This window comes from Sus scrofa, chromosome 4 (genome assembly GCF_054392235.1).
Source record: "Sus scrofa isolate SSC_HxYL_T2T_F1_AM1 chromosome 4, Sscrofa_HxYL_maternal_Yorkshire_Landrace_v2.0, whole genome shotgun sequence".
NCBI lineage: Eukaryota > Metazoa > Chordata > Mammalia > Artiodactyla > Suidae > Sus > Sus scrofa.
The window spans coordinates 85,920,509-85,939,946 of record NC_139386.1 but is presented as its reverse complement, the minus strand read 5'-3'; the positions used below and the strand labels follow the sequence as shown (position 1 = coordinate 85,939,946).

The following is a 19,438-nucleotide window of genomic DNA, read 5'->3' as shown; positions in this document are numbered from 1 at the left end:
GTTTTCTATGGCGGCTCACCCCTTCTCCTCTACCCTCCCCAACAATGGTGCCTTATCTCTCCTGTGGGTCCAGACCTTCTCCCAGGTTCCCTCTGCCCTGGCTTTCCACTCCCCAGCCCTTAGTGTACTGCTTCCCCTGCCTACGGCGCACTGCTCCCTATTCCCTTAGCCTGTCTCCATACCGCCAACCCCACCGCACTCCTGCTGACTGACCTCCAGAGTCTGTCTCAGCGCCCGGCCCCCACCCAAGCATCTCAGTCTTTGGTGTCTGCCAGTGATTCAGATGATCTGTGCTTCTCTCACTCTGCGTTTCAGTTCTCAGACCTGCTGCTGCGCTTTCCTCGGCACCTTGGAGTTCCCTCTAACTCGGTGGATCTTCTGTCAGTTAGGTGGCTTCCCAGGGTGTGGGTTCCCTTTGTCCTTCACAGCTCCTTCTCAGGAATGCTTCTCCCATCCTGATTCCTTTTCTCTTTCTTTTTTTTTTTTTCTTTTGTTCTACCCAGTTATATCAAGAGTTTTGTGCCCTTTCTGGAGGTTTAAGATCTTCTGCCAGCATTCAGTTGATGTCCTGTGTGAGTCGATTTACATGTAGATGTGTTTTTTTGATGTTTGTGGGAGAGTGTGAGCGTGTCCTCTTACTCTTCTACCATCTTGTCTCCCACCAGAACTTTTCCACTTTTAAAGCCCTCAACTCAACATCTGTGATCTGTGATCTCAACTTCTTTTCTTTCCAGTTCTTGCTCTTTCATTCTCATTACCCCTTTTTCTTGATCACATCATAATTTTTATTCCCTTGGTCCCTACATTTTTTTCTTCATTTCATCAGCTTACTCCCCTGGCTTCTTTTCCTGCCATAGCTTGCCTAGACTACAAAGAAGTGCCTTTCTCTCATGCTTCTCTCAAGTAGCCTGCAAACCCCCTTCCTGTATCAGTTCAGCTGCTTGCTTTGTTTCTATATCCATCCAACTGTTACCTCAGATTCAACAAATGACTTTAGTTCCTAATTCACAGAAGAAAAGGAGGGCAGGAGGCAGAAGACTTCCTGGAAGGTTGCACTTGATATCTAGAAGCCTAGAAATTTGACAGCCAGCCTTACATCTATTTCTCTCACTGGGAACGGTGTCCCTCCTCTTCTCTGAAGCACAGCGTTTTCCCGCAGACTCATCAAGCTGCCCACCAACAGTTACTTCTTCTGTTTGCTCTTTCTTTTTGGTTTAAGAACATGCCCAAGTATCTTCTATCTAAATAAGAAAAATGTTCCCTTTCTCTTAAGTTCTCTGTATGTGGCCTCAACGCCTTCCTTTCACAGCCAAGAATCTTGAACAGGTTATCTATGTTTATTTCTACTTACATACCATCCATTCCTCCACTCTTGCCATTGCTTATCTCAATAGACTTCCAGCTCCAGTGTGCTCAAAAAGTACTCTTAAAAAGGCCATGAATGTTTTAAATATTTTGCCGGTGTTTTACTTCATCTAGCACATCTTTCTTGATACTCCATTGACTTATGTGACATTACTCTTTCTTGAACCTCATGCTCTCTCTCTAAACTCTTCATAGACTTTTTGCCTCCTTTAAATGTCAATGCTCCATAGGAATCTGTTCCCATGCTTTTTAAACTCCCTCAGTTTCTGAAATACTGTATTTCTCCCAGCACTTCATTACTTCTGTGACGATCTTTCTCAGTATTTGGGTGTAAAGGGGCATCCTCTTCCTGTGCCCACTCTTGAGCCTTTCCTTGCATAAAAGATTTTCTGTATTCTCTAGAGACTATCCTAATCCCGCAGTCTTGTGCTTGTGACTTCAACTGAGACATTTTTTTCTGAATTAAGAGACATATCAAGTTGGACATTTCCATATGGTTATCCCATAGACAGCTAAAAATAAAATGACCTCTTTTCTCCTTACTTTTGCATTTATATATCCACCTTGCAAAAAAAAAAAAAAAAAGCAAAACTAACCTGCTTCTCCTATATTCTCTATCCTAGTGAACTATGCCCATAGCAGTTTCCAAAATAGTATAATAATTTCTCAATAAATAGCAGCTATCATTTTTATTATTTCCTCCATCCCCGTAATCCTGCTGCCTTTATGAATCCTATCAGTTTCTTCTAACTTATCCCCTCTCCCAAGGTCAAACACCTGATATCCAAGCTAGAGTTTAGCCTCCTCACCAATATCCCTGCCTTGCTTTTTACCTGCTTCCGGGCCATCCTCTAATGCCAGAATTATTTCCAAAATGCCAATCCCATCATTTTGATACTCCTGTTCAAAGGGTTCCCAGTCTTCCTCATTATTGAATCTGAATTATTTCATATTGTATAGAAAGGCTTTCATAATCTGTATTCCAACTCTCCTTCTCTAGGATCATTTTCCAGATGTCTGCACCCCCTGCACTTTACATTCCAGCAGTGTTAACCACTTTCATTACACAGATGGGCCACTGTATCTCATCTCTCTTTCCTTCTGCACAGGCTCCCAACATCTCTCTTCTTGCCCAGCCTCTACACTGCCTTTAAGAATGAACCTCCCCTGAAGCCTACCGGCAAACCTGTGTGTTCCTTCCTTTAGGCTTCCATTACCTTTTGTACATATTTATATATATAGTATAGCTCTTTATCATGTTAAATTGCAAATTTTGATTCTCTCTCTCCCAGACTATAAGCTCCTTAAGGGTGCTTCTATGTCCTATGTTTCCTCAAGGTCCAGCATAACCCTTTGTACACAGTAGGTCCTGGGCAATTTACTGATGAATCAGTCCCTGATACTAAACTCATCATCTTTATCCAAAATCCTGTTTTCCTTTTGTATTTTTTTGGTTGGGAAATTGTGTTGCTGCCTACTTGGATGCTACTCAGTAGCATTTGATAGAATTAATAACTACTCTTGATATCTTGAAACACTCTTCCCTTGGCTTACTTAACCCTTTTTTCTCTTTTCTCTAAACCATTCTGTTTAACTTCATGATGGTGGGTAGCCTCAGGGCTTGGTCCAGATGCCTTTCTTCTCCCAATCCTTTACCTACTGTATTATCTCACTGAACAAAACTGACAGTCCTTCTTCCTTAATGTCTCTTGATACTTTCCACCACATTGCCTGGAGGTGATCATTTCTTAGCTAGATTATCTGCAGTAAACTCCTTTTCTCTCTTCTTCTTGCGTCTGCTTTTATACCAGCTATGTAGAGAGTGTTCTCTCTGAAATCACTCTGCTCAGAATCCTTTCTATCACTTTTAGGCTAAAATCTAGGAACCTTCTATCTATACCAGTATCTTATTGTCCTTTAACTGTACTCCTTTGGCATTTTGTTTCCCTCTCTAAAGACACGTAATATAATAGCTCATATAAAGTATCGGGGTACTTTTCTTATTTTCCCTTCCAAATTTATAAACAGCTTTAGGATAAGCCCCTTATCTCTGTCCAATAGCACCTGACCAAGTTCCACAAAAATAGAAGGATCTCAAAAACTAAATTGAAAAAGCAGTAATCCAGCAGAAAAACAGAGGTACTGAAATGGACTGGTTGTTCTTAAATGATGCCAGGACATTTAAATTGGCTATAGCTCTTTGTGGAACTTGGAAGAAGGAAAAAAAACAAAACAAAACAAAAAACAAAAAAACCTGCTGGACAAGAGAGCTGGGGAAATAGGCATCTTGAGCCATTTCTGGAAGCTTTTTTGAATAAGCCTGAAGTAGAGAAAGCTCTTTCCCCTACTGCTTTTCTCAATTCCATTCCCGTTCCAATGCCCACCTCCTCTGCTCCGTAACCCATGGTCATCACATGATGGTGGGGGGAATATGAACATGAGATACAGGAGCTATGAGCCGGATATGTTATCCTTGCCCTTAACTAGAGAGTTTTTGAACTCAAGAGTTCCTCCTGTTACGGGTCTCAGTAAAGAAAAAAGAATAGGAAAAATCAGAGAAGTAGAATTGAGAGAATGTAGTGTACCTAATCTGAGAAGCAAAAACATGATTGTTAGCATAAAATATTGCATATATATTAGAAAAGGAGAAATGAAAAGCCATTGATTTTACAAGTAAATGATCAAAAACTTTGACGTAACATTTCAATAGAAGATTGAAGGCAGAATCCCAATTCTAGGCAGCTTAGTGAAGGACTGAGGGAGGAAGGTAGTGGGTGCTTTTTGGTTAAGGATAAAAATCGACATCACTTAGTGTAGAACTGATGTAACCTTCTTTACTTCTGTTTTCATAAACTCATCATTATCCAGAAGAGAATATTAATTTCATTGTTTTTAAAAATACGAGCCTAGGTAATATAACTATATACATCATTGTTAAATTTAGAGCTTTTTGAGAAAAGGCATAAGTTATCTAATCAGGCAGATTTATCATTCAGATGTTGATTTTTATGGTAGTTACATATTAACAAAATTGACCTTATTGGTACTTATATATCTGTAAAACCAAGGGCTTTTATTGTCTCTACTGCAGTGTCTGATATTGACTCTTACTTTCCTTAGGTTCTACGCATTTTGGATCCAATTACCTGTACAGAAAATTCACCTGGTAATCCATTTTCTGAGTCTTCACCAACTACCTTACTTGCTACAAAGAAAAATATTGGCCGATTTCATCCCTATACAAGATATGAAAATGTAACTTTCAATTGCTGCAATCATTGCCAAGGAGAACTTATTGCCCTTTAACAGTCAGTATGTTGGAGGCACATTGTAGGCACTTGCTTATTACCCAAGAGTCATTATTACTTGGGACCTGGGGTTCTTTTAATGCTAGAAGTATTATCACTTTCTATTTAAATATATCCCCAAAGATGTTTCATATACTGGACTCCAGATTACCCTTTCTTAATAAATCTCTCAGGGTAAGAAAATAATGAAACTGTGTAGATATATTTAAGTAGACAGTACTTTCCAGGCATTATGGGATGGTTTTTCCAGAGGACTGAAAGGGAAAGATTCTATACCTATCTTTTAGGCCCTAATTTATTATTTATCTTGCTATATGTTTTACATGCACAGATTTAATTTTTGTACTCTAAAGTGAAGATTGGCAGCCTACAGCCTTGGGTCATATGCAGCCACACCCATTCATTTACTGTTGGCTGTGGTTGGTTTTTTTGTGCCACAACAGCAGAATTGAGTAGATAACAGGGTTTGTGTGGCTAGGAAAGCCTCTAATACTTATTATCTTGCACTTTGCAGAAAAATAGCTGATAGTTGGGGAGGGAATAGGAGTCCTTTCCCTTTTTGGTGATTTGTTGAGGACTACAAAAGAGCCTGTTGGAAATACTATGGGTGAAGGGACTATCTTGAGAATAAATGCTGTTATGTTAGGAAAACTGAAAATACTTTACAGCCACATTAAGAAATGCTTGAGCAAAACACATTCTCGTTTTGGATTTGTGCAAGGAATTACATATTTTGAATGGACACAACCTGATATATAGGAAAAACATTCTAACGAGCTCATTTTGGCAACTGCAACACAATGGGAATATCCAGTTTGATACTTATCAAGTACAGTGGAAAAAGTAGGATCTTTCTAGAACATTGTACAAACTCAAAAATGCAATTCACCAACTTTATTATGTAATATATATTATTATTCATTTATGATGGGCCATCATAAAACATCCTTTAATAGGCCTTTAAAAATGTCCATAAAATGTTTATACCAAATTATGCTAATTAGTTGTAGAAGTGCCCATTGGTAAAGAAATCCTCAAAAGATTAATCTGGTCAGATAACAACATATTTCCATGTCAACTTAATGATTCTTTTTGTCTGATTCATCTGAGTTACGGTTTCAAGTGGCAATAAATTTCTCTACCTTCTTTAGTTTGAATATTGATTTTTTCTCTCAAAAATGATGTGCTTCAAGTTAAGTCTTCATCTAGCTTATTCCATTTACAACTGCTTTCCTGTAGGTTAGTATAAAACTTAGAAGAACATAGAGGAAACACAGTGGATTTGGCAATGACACTAAAGGTGTAGGCAACAACAACAAAAATAGATAAATTCAACTTCATCAATATTAAAACCTTTAGGAGTTCCCATCATGGCTCAGTGGTTAACGAACCTGACTAGTATCTCATGAGGACGCAGGTTTGATCCCTACCTGGCCTTGCTCAGTGGGTTGGGGATCTAGCTGTAGCTGGGGTGGCCAGCAGCTGTAGCTCCAACTGGACCCCTATCCTGGGAACCTCCACATGCTGTGGGTGCGACCCTAAAAAGACAAAAAAAAAAAAAATTGAAACTTTTAAAACCTTCTGCACAGCAAAAGAAACAATCAACAGAATGAAAAGGCATCCTACAAAATGGAGGAAAATATTTGAAAAGCATGTATTTATTAAGTCTGGAGTCCAGAATAAGTAAAGGGCTATAACTCAACCACCAAAAAAAGAAAATCCATTAAAAAATGGGCAACGGAATAGACGTTTTTTTCATTTCTCAAGAAAAGACATACAAATGGCTAATAAGCACATCAAAAGATGCTCAACATCACTAATCATTAGGGGACTGCAAACTGTTATCAATTTCACATCCATTAGGATGGCTATTACCAATAAAGCAAAATAACAAGCGCTGGCAAAGATGTGGAGAAATTGGAACCCCTGGGCATTGCTAGTGGGAATGTAAAATTGTGCAGCCATTATTGAGGACAATATGGAAGTTCCTCAAGAAATTAAACATATACACTATATGATCCAGCAGTTCCAATTCTAAGTAGGTACCCAAAAATTTAAGGGACTCAAAATGAGATCTGTATACCAATGTTCATAACAGCATTATTCACAATAGCCAAAAGGTAGAAGTAACTTACATGTCCTTTGATGGATGGATGAATAGATAAAATATGGTATATACATATAATGGAATATTATTCAGCCTTAAGGAGTAGTAAAATTCTGACAATGCTTCAGCAGAGAAACTTTAAGAGACAAATCAGACACTAAGGGACAGATAGTATGATTTCACTTATGAGATACCTGAGATAATCAAATTCATGGAGACAGAAAGTAAAATAGTGTTTACCCAGAGTTAAGGGAAGGCAGAATGGAGAGTTTCTATCAGGTACAGAGTTTCAGTTTGGGATGATGAAAAATTCTGGAGATAGACTGTACAACATATGAATGCACTTAATGACACTGAATTATACATTTTTAATGGTCAAAATGATAAGTCTTATATTTTACCATGAATTTTTAAAAAACTGAAAATGTATATATACTCTTGCAGCCACAAACAACTACTGGCCCACTTCTGCATCTGTTGGTTTAAGAGTGTCAATAATAAAGATAATAATCAAGTGAGGTTAAAAAAAAAGAGATGCTTCATATCAACAATCTAACATTACACCTTAAAGAACTAGAAAGTAAGCAAACAACCCAAAGCTAACAGAAGGAAGATAATAAATTAGACTAGAGGTAAAATGGAAAGTAGAAAAACAAGGGAGGAGTTCCCATTGCGGCTCAGAGGTAAAAAACAACTGGTATCCGTGAGGATTTGGGTTCAATCCCTGGCCTTGCACATTGGGTTACGGATCTGGCATTGCTGTGAGCTGTGGTGTAAGTTGCAGATGCGGCTAGGATCTGGCATTGTGGCTGTGGCATAGGCCAGCAGCTATAGCTCTGATTCAACCTCTAGCCTAGGAACTTCCATGTGCCACAAGTGCAGCCCCAAAAAGCAAAAAAAAAAAGTAGAAAAACAATAGAGAATCAAGGAAATCAAAAGCCAGTTCTTTGAAAAGATTCAGAAAACTAACAAACCTATAGCCAGACTGACTAAGAAAAAAATGAAGATGCAGGGAGTTCCCATTTTGGCTCAATGTGTTAAGAAGCCACTAGTATCCACAAGGATGTGGGTTGGATCCCTGGCCTCGCTCATGGGTTAAGGATCTGGCATTGCTGCAGCTGCAGTGTAGGTTTTCTTCTGAGCTACGGCTTGAATTCAATCCCTGGCCCAGGAACTTCCATATGCTATGGGTGCAGTCATAAAAACAAATTCAGCAAAGTTGCAGAGCACAACATCAATGCACAAAAACCATCTATGTTTCTGTTTTGAGTATACAATCCACAAAGGAAATTAAGAAAAATCCATTTGCAATAGAATCCAAAAGAGTAAATATCTATGAATAAATTTAACCAAGAAGGGTGAAAGAATTGTACACTGAAAATTATATTTATGGATTAGAAGATAATAGTAAGATGGCAATACTACCAAAGCAATCTACAGATTCACTGAAATTCCTATGAAAATCCAAAACGGCCTTTTTTGCAAATATGTGGAATATTTAAATGTCAAATTGGTTCTTATCATTAAGAATAAACTTCAAATAACACAAGACTAGTTATAATGAAATGTTACATTGCTTGTTATATGCTCAAAGTGCTATAAGAAGTTGAGACATGGAATAAATAGTTCTCTGTGTTTTCTAATTTAGGGTCAAGTGATTAAGGTACAAATACCCAGTTGGTAAGAACCTTGTCTTTTGAAGCTTTAACAAAACTCCTACAGTGATTCTCCACTTCCCGTCACACTTGTTTATTTGCCTTTAATATTCTTAGACTCCTTAAATATTCTTACACATATCAGGGATACTATTCCCCTACACATTGGATTCCTGGATAGTCTTAAATATTCACAAATGTCTACCAAGGTATGTGAGTTTTATAATAAAACTAAGAAAAAGGATTTTGCAATCATAGAAGTGAGTGGGTGAGCAAACTACTCACCCCTATACTTTAGTTTTCTCATCTGCAGACAAGACTAATAACGGTTGTTTTAAGGATTAGATTGAATTATTTATATAGAGCATTTATAATACCAGGCACATTATAAATTCTCAATAAGAGCTGTATAATTTTGTAACATACCCCAAACAGGATACATAATTTTTACTATCTTTTTTTTTTTTTTTTTTTTTTTTTTAAGAAAAAGTAGGCCTACCCTATTGCTTAGCTTGCCACAGCTATTCAAATTCAAAATTGACACAGTAGAGCTTTGTATAATGCCTTGAAACAGGCATGTTTTAAGAGCCGGTTTCCTCCTACCATGTGAAATGTTCTATTACAATGTTTTAAAAAACAGTAGGAACTAAGACATCTGTCCCTTTTTTGTGTTCATTTCAGCTAGAAATGTTAACTTAGAAGGAATGTAGAGTTCATTTGTTCAGTTTTTGCATGGATTAAGGTAGAATAACACATTCACTACAACACTGTGAGAGAAGTTTATTTTTCTCTAGTGTTGAAAAAAAAAAAAAAAGATAAATTCACCATCAATATTACCAAAAGATAACTAGCATTTCCATAATTTAGAATATGATCAAAGCACAAGGCCCTAAAAAATATCCAAAACTTTGAGGACAGCAGCTTCCAAATGAAGTATTTAATAGATACCTTCAGTTGTAATGATCAGTAAAACGAAAAGATTTGGCTTCTGACATAGTATACAGGTGATGCTGTAACTGTTTAGAACGCTTTGCTTCTAGTCGGAGCTGTCTAGTTCTTTCTTTTACAGCTTGTTGCTCTGCTAGTTTTTCTATGCGTTTCCTTCTTAGCCATCTGTAGAAAGGGACATGATCAGATCTGGTGAGTATGCACCTGAACACACTCTTCATGCTATAGTTATTACTACAGACAATTAAAAGTTAATCAGATTTTTTAAATTGAAATGCTCTGGTCACAACACAAATTAGTATTAACTAAAAAAGTTCAGGCCTATACCAAAGGCACACACACAAGAAAGCATAGTCACATTTAGAATCAAATGTTTGAAATTAAGTTTGTCTTATAATGAAACTGCCAACTAAAAAAAAACTTTTTAAGTAATAAACACTATTTTACATGCGACATAGAGCCTATCTTTTCTAAAAAGATATAATTTTCTAAGCAAATAAGTATTTGACAGATTCCAAATAAGACTTATTTTTTGCAACTAGCTATATTCTAAAACATTACTTAACCAGCATGCAGAAATGTTGCCTTGCTCTTCTTGGTAGAGAAATTATAGAACTCTTGCCTTTCAGTGCATAAAATACTTCTTCCTTAAAATGGAAAAATAAGCCTAAGCATTAAAAAACATCAAAAAAGGTGAAGGAAGAGTCCACATTCTAAAGCTTGCTTAGGTAAAATAACATTAAAAATAATTGTATATTCACATCTCTAGTATGAAAGTGCATATGTGATGGATATGTATATATATATAGTTTTTTTCCCAGAAATAAATCTAAATAAGTAACTATTAGAATAAAAGAGACTTAAGAAACCTCATAATCCAGTGTTGTGTGGTTTTGAACTGGATATTAGTTTAAGCAAATTAACTGTAGTCATTTAGAGATCAACTGGGGAAAAATGGTTGTAGGTTAGACATTAGATGAGATCATCAATGAAAAATAAACAAATTGTAGAATAGTATATACAGTATGATCTCAATTTATATTTGAAAATTGTAAATATATGTACAGAGAAATATTTAGAAGTTAAGTGCTTAGGTGCTAACAATAGTGATTTCTGGGTGATGAAATGTGACTTTCTTCCCCTCCATTTCCATAATGCACATTTACTGCATCTATTATAATAAAGGCATATATAAAATTTTTAAGAAAGGAAAGGAAGGGAAAGGAAAGGAAGAGGCAAAGAAATTAAGAAAGATAGCAAAAAAAGATAGAAAAGAAATGAATTTCAAACAAGCAAACTCAATATGCACTCCCTCTCCCAAGGCTTGCTAGCGAAATTCTGAAGCCAAATCTGTTTCCTCACAGTAACCCAGGTAATGCAGACTCTTACCCAGGCAACTGAAAAGAAATCAAGTCTGCCTTAAAATACTAAAAAATGTGTCCAAAACTCCTTTCCATTTGGTCTATCCAGCTATTCCTCCTCAGCCTGACTGCTTTTCTTTACAGAAAAAATATTTTATTGGTAAATGTAACTCTTTTATTAAGTTGCTTTTTTTTTTTTTTTTTTTTTTGAAGACTGTGTAGGAGAACCTGTAACCAGTATTTGGCCCATTTCTCTAAGAAATGAACAAATCAGTCAATCAAAGGTTATCACACTGGTGCCATAAGAAACAATTTAAGTATTGAAAAATACCTTGAAAGAATGGTGTAGATATTATGCAAATATGGAGTTAAGGAATGTTCTCACATATTAAAACTGTGGCTTTAAAACTGAATAGGTACATAATGTAAGAGATCAATCTGTTTTAAGTTTTATTGAGTATATAACTTTCTAAAATGACCAAAAGGAAGGAGGGAAAATGCACTTCCTTTGACTTACTGTTTAAAGGCTCTTTCACGGCCTTCTGTTCCTTTAAGGAAAAATAAGCACTCCTCTTGCTTTCGTAGTTCTTCAGTCTTTCTTTCTTTCAACTGTTCTTCATGCTTTTTTTTAAGCCATAATTGAAAAGCTAGTTGTGGATCTCTGTCTTCCTGCTGTTTAAAAAAACAAACTTTGCTTAATTTAAAGAAACCAAAATTACTTTTTGAGGCCTTGCCTATAAGACCCTATAAGAATACATGACCCACTCACCAATTTTTCATAACAATGCCACCCTCATTACCTACACTCCTAGCATACAAATCAAATATATGACCTTTGAATCAGCAATATGATTACCCTTCTGTCAGAAAATTCAACATTGAACACACTGCCTTCTGGCTTTTTACAAAAGTCTTACTGAAATAATAAATGAAGAAGGTCTAAATGCAATAATTTGAAAACTTTTCTAAGTTTAACCCTTTGACAAGTAAAATAATTTTGCACAATGGCACAAACATATAAAACAGGCTTGAAGAATGGCTGGGGATAGGCAGTATGAGTGAATTGACATCTTGGTATCAATTCTGGAGGGAAGCTCCATGGAATTCAGTTTGAAAACCAAAGACCCAACATTCGTATTATTTAAACTTTATTTTATTTTATTTTATTATTTTATTGTATTTTATTTTTTATCTTTTTGCCTTTTCTAGGGCTGCTCCTGTGGCATATGGAGGTTCCCAGGCTAGGGGTCCAATCGGAGCTGTAGCTGCTGGCCTACGCCACAGCCACAGCAACTCAGGATCCGAGCTGTGTCTGCAACCTGCACCACAGCTCACAGCAATGCAGGATCCTTAATCCACTGAGCAAGGCCAGGGATCGAACCTGCAACCTCACGGTTCCTAGTCGGATTCGTTAACCACTGAGCCATGATGGAAACTCCTCAAACTTTCTTTTAAATTCTACTTCTGTTTTTAAGTTTTAAGAATATCTAGCCGCCAAGCCCATCTCCAAAACCTGCAATTATTATTATGGAGGATAGCAATAAGGATTTTCAAACACAATTTTCTCACAGGATAACAGATATAAGGATTTTGTCATAATTACAGGCTAGTAGGAGTAGCTTCTGTATGATTTTTCAAACTTCATGATGGATACTATCTTTAGGGAATTTTCAAAGTTGAAAGAGTTCTTATTTTGGAACGTAATGGAAGCCAAGGGACAGAACTGGGGCTCTTTACCTCAGGAAAAGCATGACTCATTATATGGATGCTTGATTAGAACACAGAAGGAAAATATGCACTCATCTAACACTTTATCACCAAATAGGAGCTCTGTGATAGAGAAGACCACCTCATACACCTTGCATTTTCCTTTATCTGTAACCCACATTGCCAAGTATGCGCCAGTCTAATTTATATAATTTATGTAACTCAGGATCTTTGATGGATGATGCAGAACACTTTGTGAGGGAGTTTCCATCATGACGCAGCAGAAACGAATCTGACTAGTATCCACGAAGATGTAGGTTCGATCCCCGGTCTGGCTCAGTGGGTTAAGGATCCAGCATTGCCATGAGCTGTGGTGTAGGTCCCAGATGCAGCTCAGATCTGCCGTTGCTGTGGCTGTGGTGTAGGCAGACCCTACCCTGTGTGCTGCAGACCCCTAGCCTGGGAACCTCCATATGCCACAGGTATGGCCCCAAAAAGACCAAAAAAAAAAAAAAAAAAGATGTCCTATAGATCTACAGGATAATTTGGGAATGTCTGGAGGTGACTAAAAAAGTGTTCAATCTGAAATTACAGATTAAAAGATTTAAGAATTAAAGATGAATTGTATTGACGGTTATCACCATTTATTCATTTAACAGATATTTACAAAGTATCTACATGCACATAGCTACTGAGATGCAGCTATAATTAAAAAAAAAAAGGTTCCCTTTCTCATATATTCTATAACTGCACTGCACAATGCAGCAGCTGTCAGACACATGTAGCTACTCAAATTAAAAATTCAGTACCTCAGCCACGTTACCTACATTTCAGGTACGTAATAGCCACATTGTGGCTAGTGGCTACTTTATTGAGCAGTGCAGATATAGAATATTATCATCATCACAAAAGTTGTATTTGGGCAGTGTTGCTCAAGACAAGGGGATGAAAATATATGATTGACTGACTGAATGATATGTCAGATACAAAAGAAAAGTATGGTGGGAGTTCCCATTGTGGCACAGTGGTTAAAGAATCCAACTAGGAACTGTGAGGTTGCAGGTTCAATCCCTGGCCTTGCTCAGTGGGTTAAGGATCCAGCGTTGCCGTGAGCTGTGGCGCAGGTCACAGACGTGGCTCAGATCCTGCATTGCTATGGCTCTGGCATAGGCTGGTGGCTACAGCTCCAATTCGACTCCTAGCCTGGGACTTTCCATATGCCGCAGGAAGCGGGCCTAGAAAAGGCAAAAAGACAAAAAAAAAAGAAAAAGAAAAAGAAAAAAAAGAAAAGTATGGTAAAGATAGAGAGTAATAATGGAAGAGAAAACAACAGTACTTAAACAGAAAGTGAGGGAGCTAGTTATGGCATATCTGAAGAATAAGTATTTCAAACAATGGTAATAGGGCAAAGGATCTCTCCAAGAAGGGATTATACTTGCCATGTCGGTAAATAGCAAAAATCAGTTGCAAGAATAAAACTGGAAAATTTACAAATATATGGAGATTAACATACTCCTGAACAATCAATGAGTCAAAGGAAAACTCAAATGGGAAGTCAAAAAATATCTCAAGAAATGAAAATGGAAATACAACACTTATGGGATGCAACAAAGTAGTTCTAAGAGGGCAGTCCATAGTGATAAATGGAAAAAAGTGAGATCAAAAAAGCAATCTAAATTACACCTCAAAGAACCTGAAAAAAGAGAAACTGAGCCAAAAGTTAGTAGAAGGAAGGAAATAGCAAAGATCAGAGTGTAAATAAATAAAACAGTAACTAAAAAGACAGTAGAAAAGATCAAAGAAACTAAAAGCTGATTTCTTCAGAAGATAAACATTTAACTAAACTCACCCAAAAAAAAGTATTCAATAAATAAAATTACAAATTATAAAAAATAAAAGTCACAATAAAATTATAAAAGAAAGGACTCAATAAAATTATAAATGAAAGAGGAGACATTTCTACTAATATCACAGAAATACAGAGACTACTATGAACAACTATAAACCAATGAACTAGATAACCTGGAAGAAATAAACATACAACCAACCATAACTGAATCAGGAAGAAATAGAAAATATGAATATACTGATTACTAGTAATGAAATTGAACCAGTAATCAAAACCTCCCAACAAACAAAAGTCCAAGACCAGATGGCCTCTAAAAAATATAAAGAAGAATTAATACACACTTCTCAAACTCTTCCAATAAACAGAAGAGGAGGAAACACTTCCAACCCATTTTATGAGGCCAGTATTACTGTGATACCAAAGTCAAACAAGGACACCACAAGAAAACAAAATTAGAGGCCAATATCTGTGATGAACACAGATGCAAAAAAAACTCAACAAAATATTAGAAAAGCTAATTCAGCAACAGATTAAAAAGTAAAAAGGATCAGGGAGTTCCCTCATGGCCTAGCACTTAAGTATTTGGCATTGTAACTTCTGTAGCTTGGGTTTGATCCCAGGCCTGGGGACCTCCAAAAAAAGGGGGGATGGGGAATCATGGGTGCAGCCAAAAAAAAAAAAGGGAGGGGGAATCATCCACCATGATCAAGTGAGATTTTCCAGAGATATAAGGATAGTTCAAGATCTATAAATCAATGTCATACACATTAACAAAATGAAAGATAAAAATCATGAGATCACCCTAACAGATGCAGAAAAAGCATTTGACAAAATACATCTTTTCATGATAAAAACTCTCAAGTAATTGGTTATAGAGAGAATCTACCTCAACATAATAAAGGCTATATATGACAAGTCCTCAGCTAATATACTCAACAGTGAGAAGCTTTCAGCTTTTCCTCTAATATCAGGAACAAGACAAGGATACGGAGTTCCCGTTGTGGCACAGTGGTTAACGAATCCGTCTAGGAACCATGAGGTTGCGGGTTCGATCCCTGCCCTTGCTCAGTGGGTTAACGATCCGGCATTGCCGTGAGCTGTGGTGTAGGTTGCAGACACGGCTCAGATCCCACGTTGCTGTGGCTCTGGTGTAGGCCATTGGCTACAGCTCTGATTCCACCCCTAGACTGGGAATCTCCATATGCCGCGGGAGCGGCCCAAGAAATAGCAAAAAAAAAAAAAAAAGACAAGGATACCCATTCTCACCACTTTTATTCAACACATATTGGAAGCCCTAGCTGAAGCAGTCAGACGAGAAAAATAAATAACAGGCATTCAAATAAGAAAGGAAGAAGAAATTGCTCTATTTGCATATTACATGATATAATTATATATAGAAACCCTAAAGACTTCACACAAAAAAATTTTAGAATAAACCAATTCAGGAAAGTTAAAGGATACACAATCAACATATATAAATAAATTGTTTTCATACACTAACAACAAACTATCTGAAAGAGAATAAAATAATCCTTTTAAAATAGCATCAAGAAGAATAAAATATGTACATAGGAAAAAATTTAACCAAGGAGGTGAAAGATCTCTATGCTGGAAACTTAAAAACGCTGATGAAAGAAGCTGAAAAAGATACAAATGAATATTCCATACTTATGGATTGGAAAAATTAATACTGTTAAAATGTCCATACTACCTATAAATTGTCCATATGATATAAAAATTCATTACAAGCCCTATAAAAATTTCAATGGAATTTTTCACAAAAAGTATTAAAATTTGTACAAGACCCAATCTGTACAAATAAGCAATGTAATATTGAGAAAGAAGAACTGGCTGGGGGCATCACATTTACTGATTTTAAAATATATCACAACACTTAAGTAAGTAATCAAAACAACATAGTTCTGGCATAAATAAGAGATGCACAGATCAATGGAACAAAAGAGAGAGCCAAGAAATCAACGCATGCATTATCTGCCTATTCATTTTCAACAAAGGGACCAAAAACAACGAGGAAAGGAAAACTCTTCAATATATGGAATTGGGAAAACCGAAGTGCTACATACAAAAAAATGAAACTGAACCCCTACCTTATAATATACATGAAAATCAATTCAAAATGGATTAAAAACTTGTGCACAAGATCTGAAACAGTACAACTTCTAGAAGGAAACATCTGCAGGGAGCCGAGAAGATGCAGGCACTCAAAAAAAGGACCTTGCCTGACGGCAGAAAAACCTGAAGGCAGGTTCCTAACCAAGAAAGGGAGCTCACCTGAACGGTACAAGCCGAAGGTGGGCTTCTGGTCAGGAGAAAAGCCTGCCTGCATGGTACAAGCCGAGGGCAGGCCTCAGGTTACACAGCTCTCATTTTGATGTTGATGGGGAAGAATTGGGACTTCCCTGGGAAAACAATTTCCATGTTTGCACTGGAGAACCTGGATTGTTTCTCGGGTGACCTAGTCTTTCCTGCTGTTTTATTTGTTATTCAGTTTTCCTCAGTCTTTCCTGATTATTTACTTATTACTTCTTATTTTCCATTCTTATTTTCCTGTGGTGATTTGTGATTTAACAAAGTTACAACAATAATATAATAAGAATTTCATCCTGAAAGACGTTCCCCTATTTTAATCCAACTTAGTTAAAATATAGTGTTTATCTATTAACTAGTTATATAGTAAACTTTAGAGTTAGGATTTTAATGAGGTCCTTAGAAGTTAGCCATATATTATCCAAAAAACCTAGCTGTGAGTTTTGTCCTTGATTTTAAAAGCTTTTTAGTGATAGCTAGTTTAATTAAGTTGGTTTATATTTACTTACACTGTCTCCCTGCCATAATGCTTTGAAGAAAAGCACCAGTCTACAAAGTTTGTGAATGCCAAATTCTTGTGTTTTATGGCCTCTTCAAAGTACTCACTAAGTTTAGTTAAGATAGAGATCTTAAAACAGGATGCATAGTTGCTATACCATGTAATAGTTAACCAATTTACTTTTAACACTGTAATGTAATCTGTAGTAAAAAACTGTCTATATAATCAACCACTGTTGCCAATAAAGTTTGAGCAGTCCAGCGCCGTAAAAGAAGGGACAAAGAGGCTATCTCCGTAATTGTACATTCGCCGAGGCTGCATCCCTCTCCTATCAGGAAAAACTGTACACTCCCTGGCCGCTGGAGCTGGCCTCCGGCAACAAACATCAAACATAAGCTTCTTGGCACTGTTCTTAAAAATGATTTTGGGGATCTGACAAAAAAAAAGGCAACATAAGCAAAAATTTTTAAATGGGACTACTTTTAAAATTGTAAATTCAAACACGTGTGATCAGCAAAGGAATCCTTCAACAAGATGAAAGGACAACTTATTGACAGAGAGGAAATATTTTCAAACTGCATGTCCACTAAGGGGTTACTATCCAAAATATACAAGGAATTCATGTAATTCAATAGCAAAAAAAAAAAAAAAAAAAAAAAGGCAAAGGATCTAAATAGACTTTTTTCCAAAGAAGACATGCATGGTCAACAGGTACATGAAAAGGTGCTTACCATCACTAGTCATCAAGAAGATGCAATTCAGGAGTTCCCATAATGGCTCAGTGGTTAACGAATCCAATCAGGAACCATGAGGTTGCGGGTTCGATCCCTGGCCTTGCTCAGTGGGTTAAGGATCCGATGTTGCCATGAACTGTGGTGTAGGTTGCAGATGTGGCTCAGATCCCACACTTCTGTGGCTCTGGCATAGGCCAGCAGCTACAGCTCTGATTCGACCCCTATCCTGGGAACCTCCATATGCTGCAGGTGCAACCCTTAAAATGACCAAAAAAAATAAAAAAAAAAGAAAGAAAGAAAATGCAATTCAAAACCACCATGAAATAGCACCTCACACCTGTTAGGATGGCTATTATCAAAAATATATAACAAATGCTGGAAATGATGCGGAGAAAACAGAACTTTTGTGCATGGTTGATGAGGATGTAATCTGTTATAGCCATCATGGTAAACAGTGTGGAGGTTCCTCGATAAATTAGAAATAGAACTATTATATAACCCAGCAATCCTACTTCCGGGTATATATCCAAAGGAAACTAAACCATCGCCTTGAAGAGATATCTGCACTCCCAGGTTCACTGCATCATTATTCACAATAGCCAAAGTATGAAAATAACCTAAGTGTCAATGCCTATGAATGAATGGGTCAAGAAATGTCCCTCTTGCAGTTCCTGTTGTGGCTCTGCAGGTTAAGGTCCCAACATTCCTTCTATGAGGATGTGGGCTCAATCCCTGGCCCAGTTCAGTGGGTTAAGGATCTGGCATTGCCACAAATAGGTCATAAATGCAGCTTGGATCTGGTGTTGCCATGGCTGTGGTGTAGGCCACAGCTGCAGCTCTGATTCAACCCCTGGCCCAGGAACTTCTACATAGCACAGGTGTGGCCATAAAAAGAAAAAAAAGAAGAAGAAGTAATGCCCCTCTCTCTGTTCTCTGTCTCTGTTTCTCTCTCTCTCTCTCACTCACACACCCACATACACAGGAATATCATTCAGCCTTTAAAAAAAGTAAATTCTACCATTTGCTGTAACAAGGATGAACCTGGATCTGGAGAGCATTATTATAAGTGAATTATGCCAGGAAGAGACAAATACTATATACATTTATATGTGGAATCTTAAAAAAAAAAAAGTCTAGTTCATAGAGATGTAGAGAATAGTAGCGATTATGAGGGGCTTGGAAGGTGGAATAAATAGAGAAAGGTTGGTAAAAAAAAGTGTTGAAAGGAAAAGAAAACTGTCAGCCCCAAATTCCATACCCAATTTTTAAGAAATTCAAAAACAACATATTTCTGATACAATTTAGAATATACATATTATAATTCCCTAGAGCAATGATTTAAAAAATAGTTCAAAGGGGTAAATCTAAAAGCCATTAAGAAAATAAAATGGAACATTTTTAAAATACTTGATTAATCTATAAAAGGCAGAAAAAAATGAATAATGGAGCTAAAAACAAATGGCACAAAAAGAAAGCAAATATCAAGACAGTAAACTTAAACCTACCCTATCAATAATTATAACTAAATATAAATAAATTCCAATTAAAAGTAGTACATTTCTGGATTAGAAGATCCA

At 36.7% G+C, this 19,438-nt stretch overlaps 2 protein-coding genes across 10 annotated transcripts in view; one reads left to right on the top strand and one right to left on the bottom strand.

The window, feature by feature from the left end:
• Window positions 1-5,823, top strand: part of BLZF1 (basic leucine zipper nuclear factor 1) — a 42,257-nt gene extending 36,434 nt beyond the window's left edge. For both annotated transcript variants that reach the window (XM_003355067.5, XM_085022461.1), the window contains exon 7: window positions 4,486-5,823. In XM_003355067.5, coding sequence (XP_003355115.1) covers window positions 4,486-4,671 — 186 coding nt within the window. In that variant the 3' untranslated portion in view covers window positions 4,672-5,823. The remainder of the gene's footprint in view (window positions 1-4,485) is intronic.
• A 485-nt stretch (window positions 5,824-6,308) lies between these two features.
• The window catches only part of CCDC181 (coiled-coil domain containing 181), a 35,484-nt gene continuing 22,354 nt past the window's right edge, over window positions 6,309-19,438 (bottom strand). For 5 of the 8 annotated variants that reach the window (XM_013996778.3, XM_085020629.1, XM_013996780.3 and 2 more), the window contains 2 exons: window positions 11,262-11,416; window positions 6,309-9,548 (listed from right to left, as the gene is read on the bottom strand). In XM_013996778.3, the coding sequence (XP_013852232.1) occupies window positions 9,386-9,548; window positions 11,262-11,416 (318 nt within the window). In that variant the 3' untranslated portion in view covers window positions 6,309-9,385. 8 annotated transcript variants of the gene reach the window in all.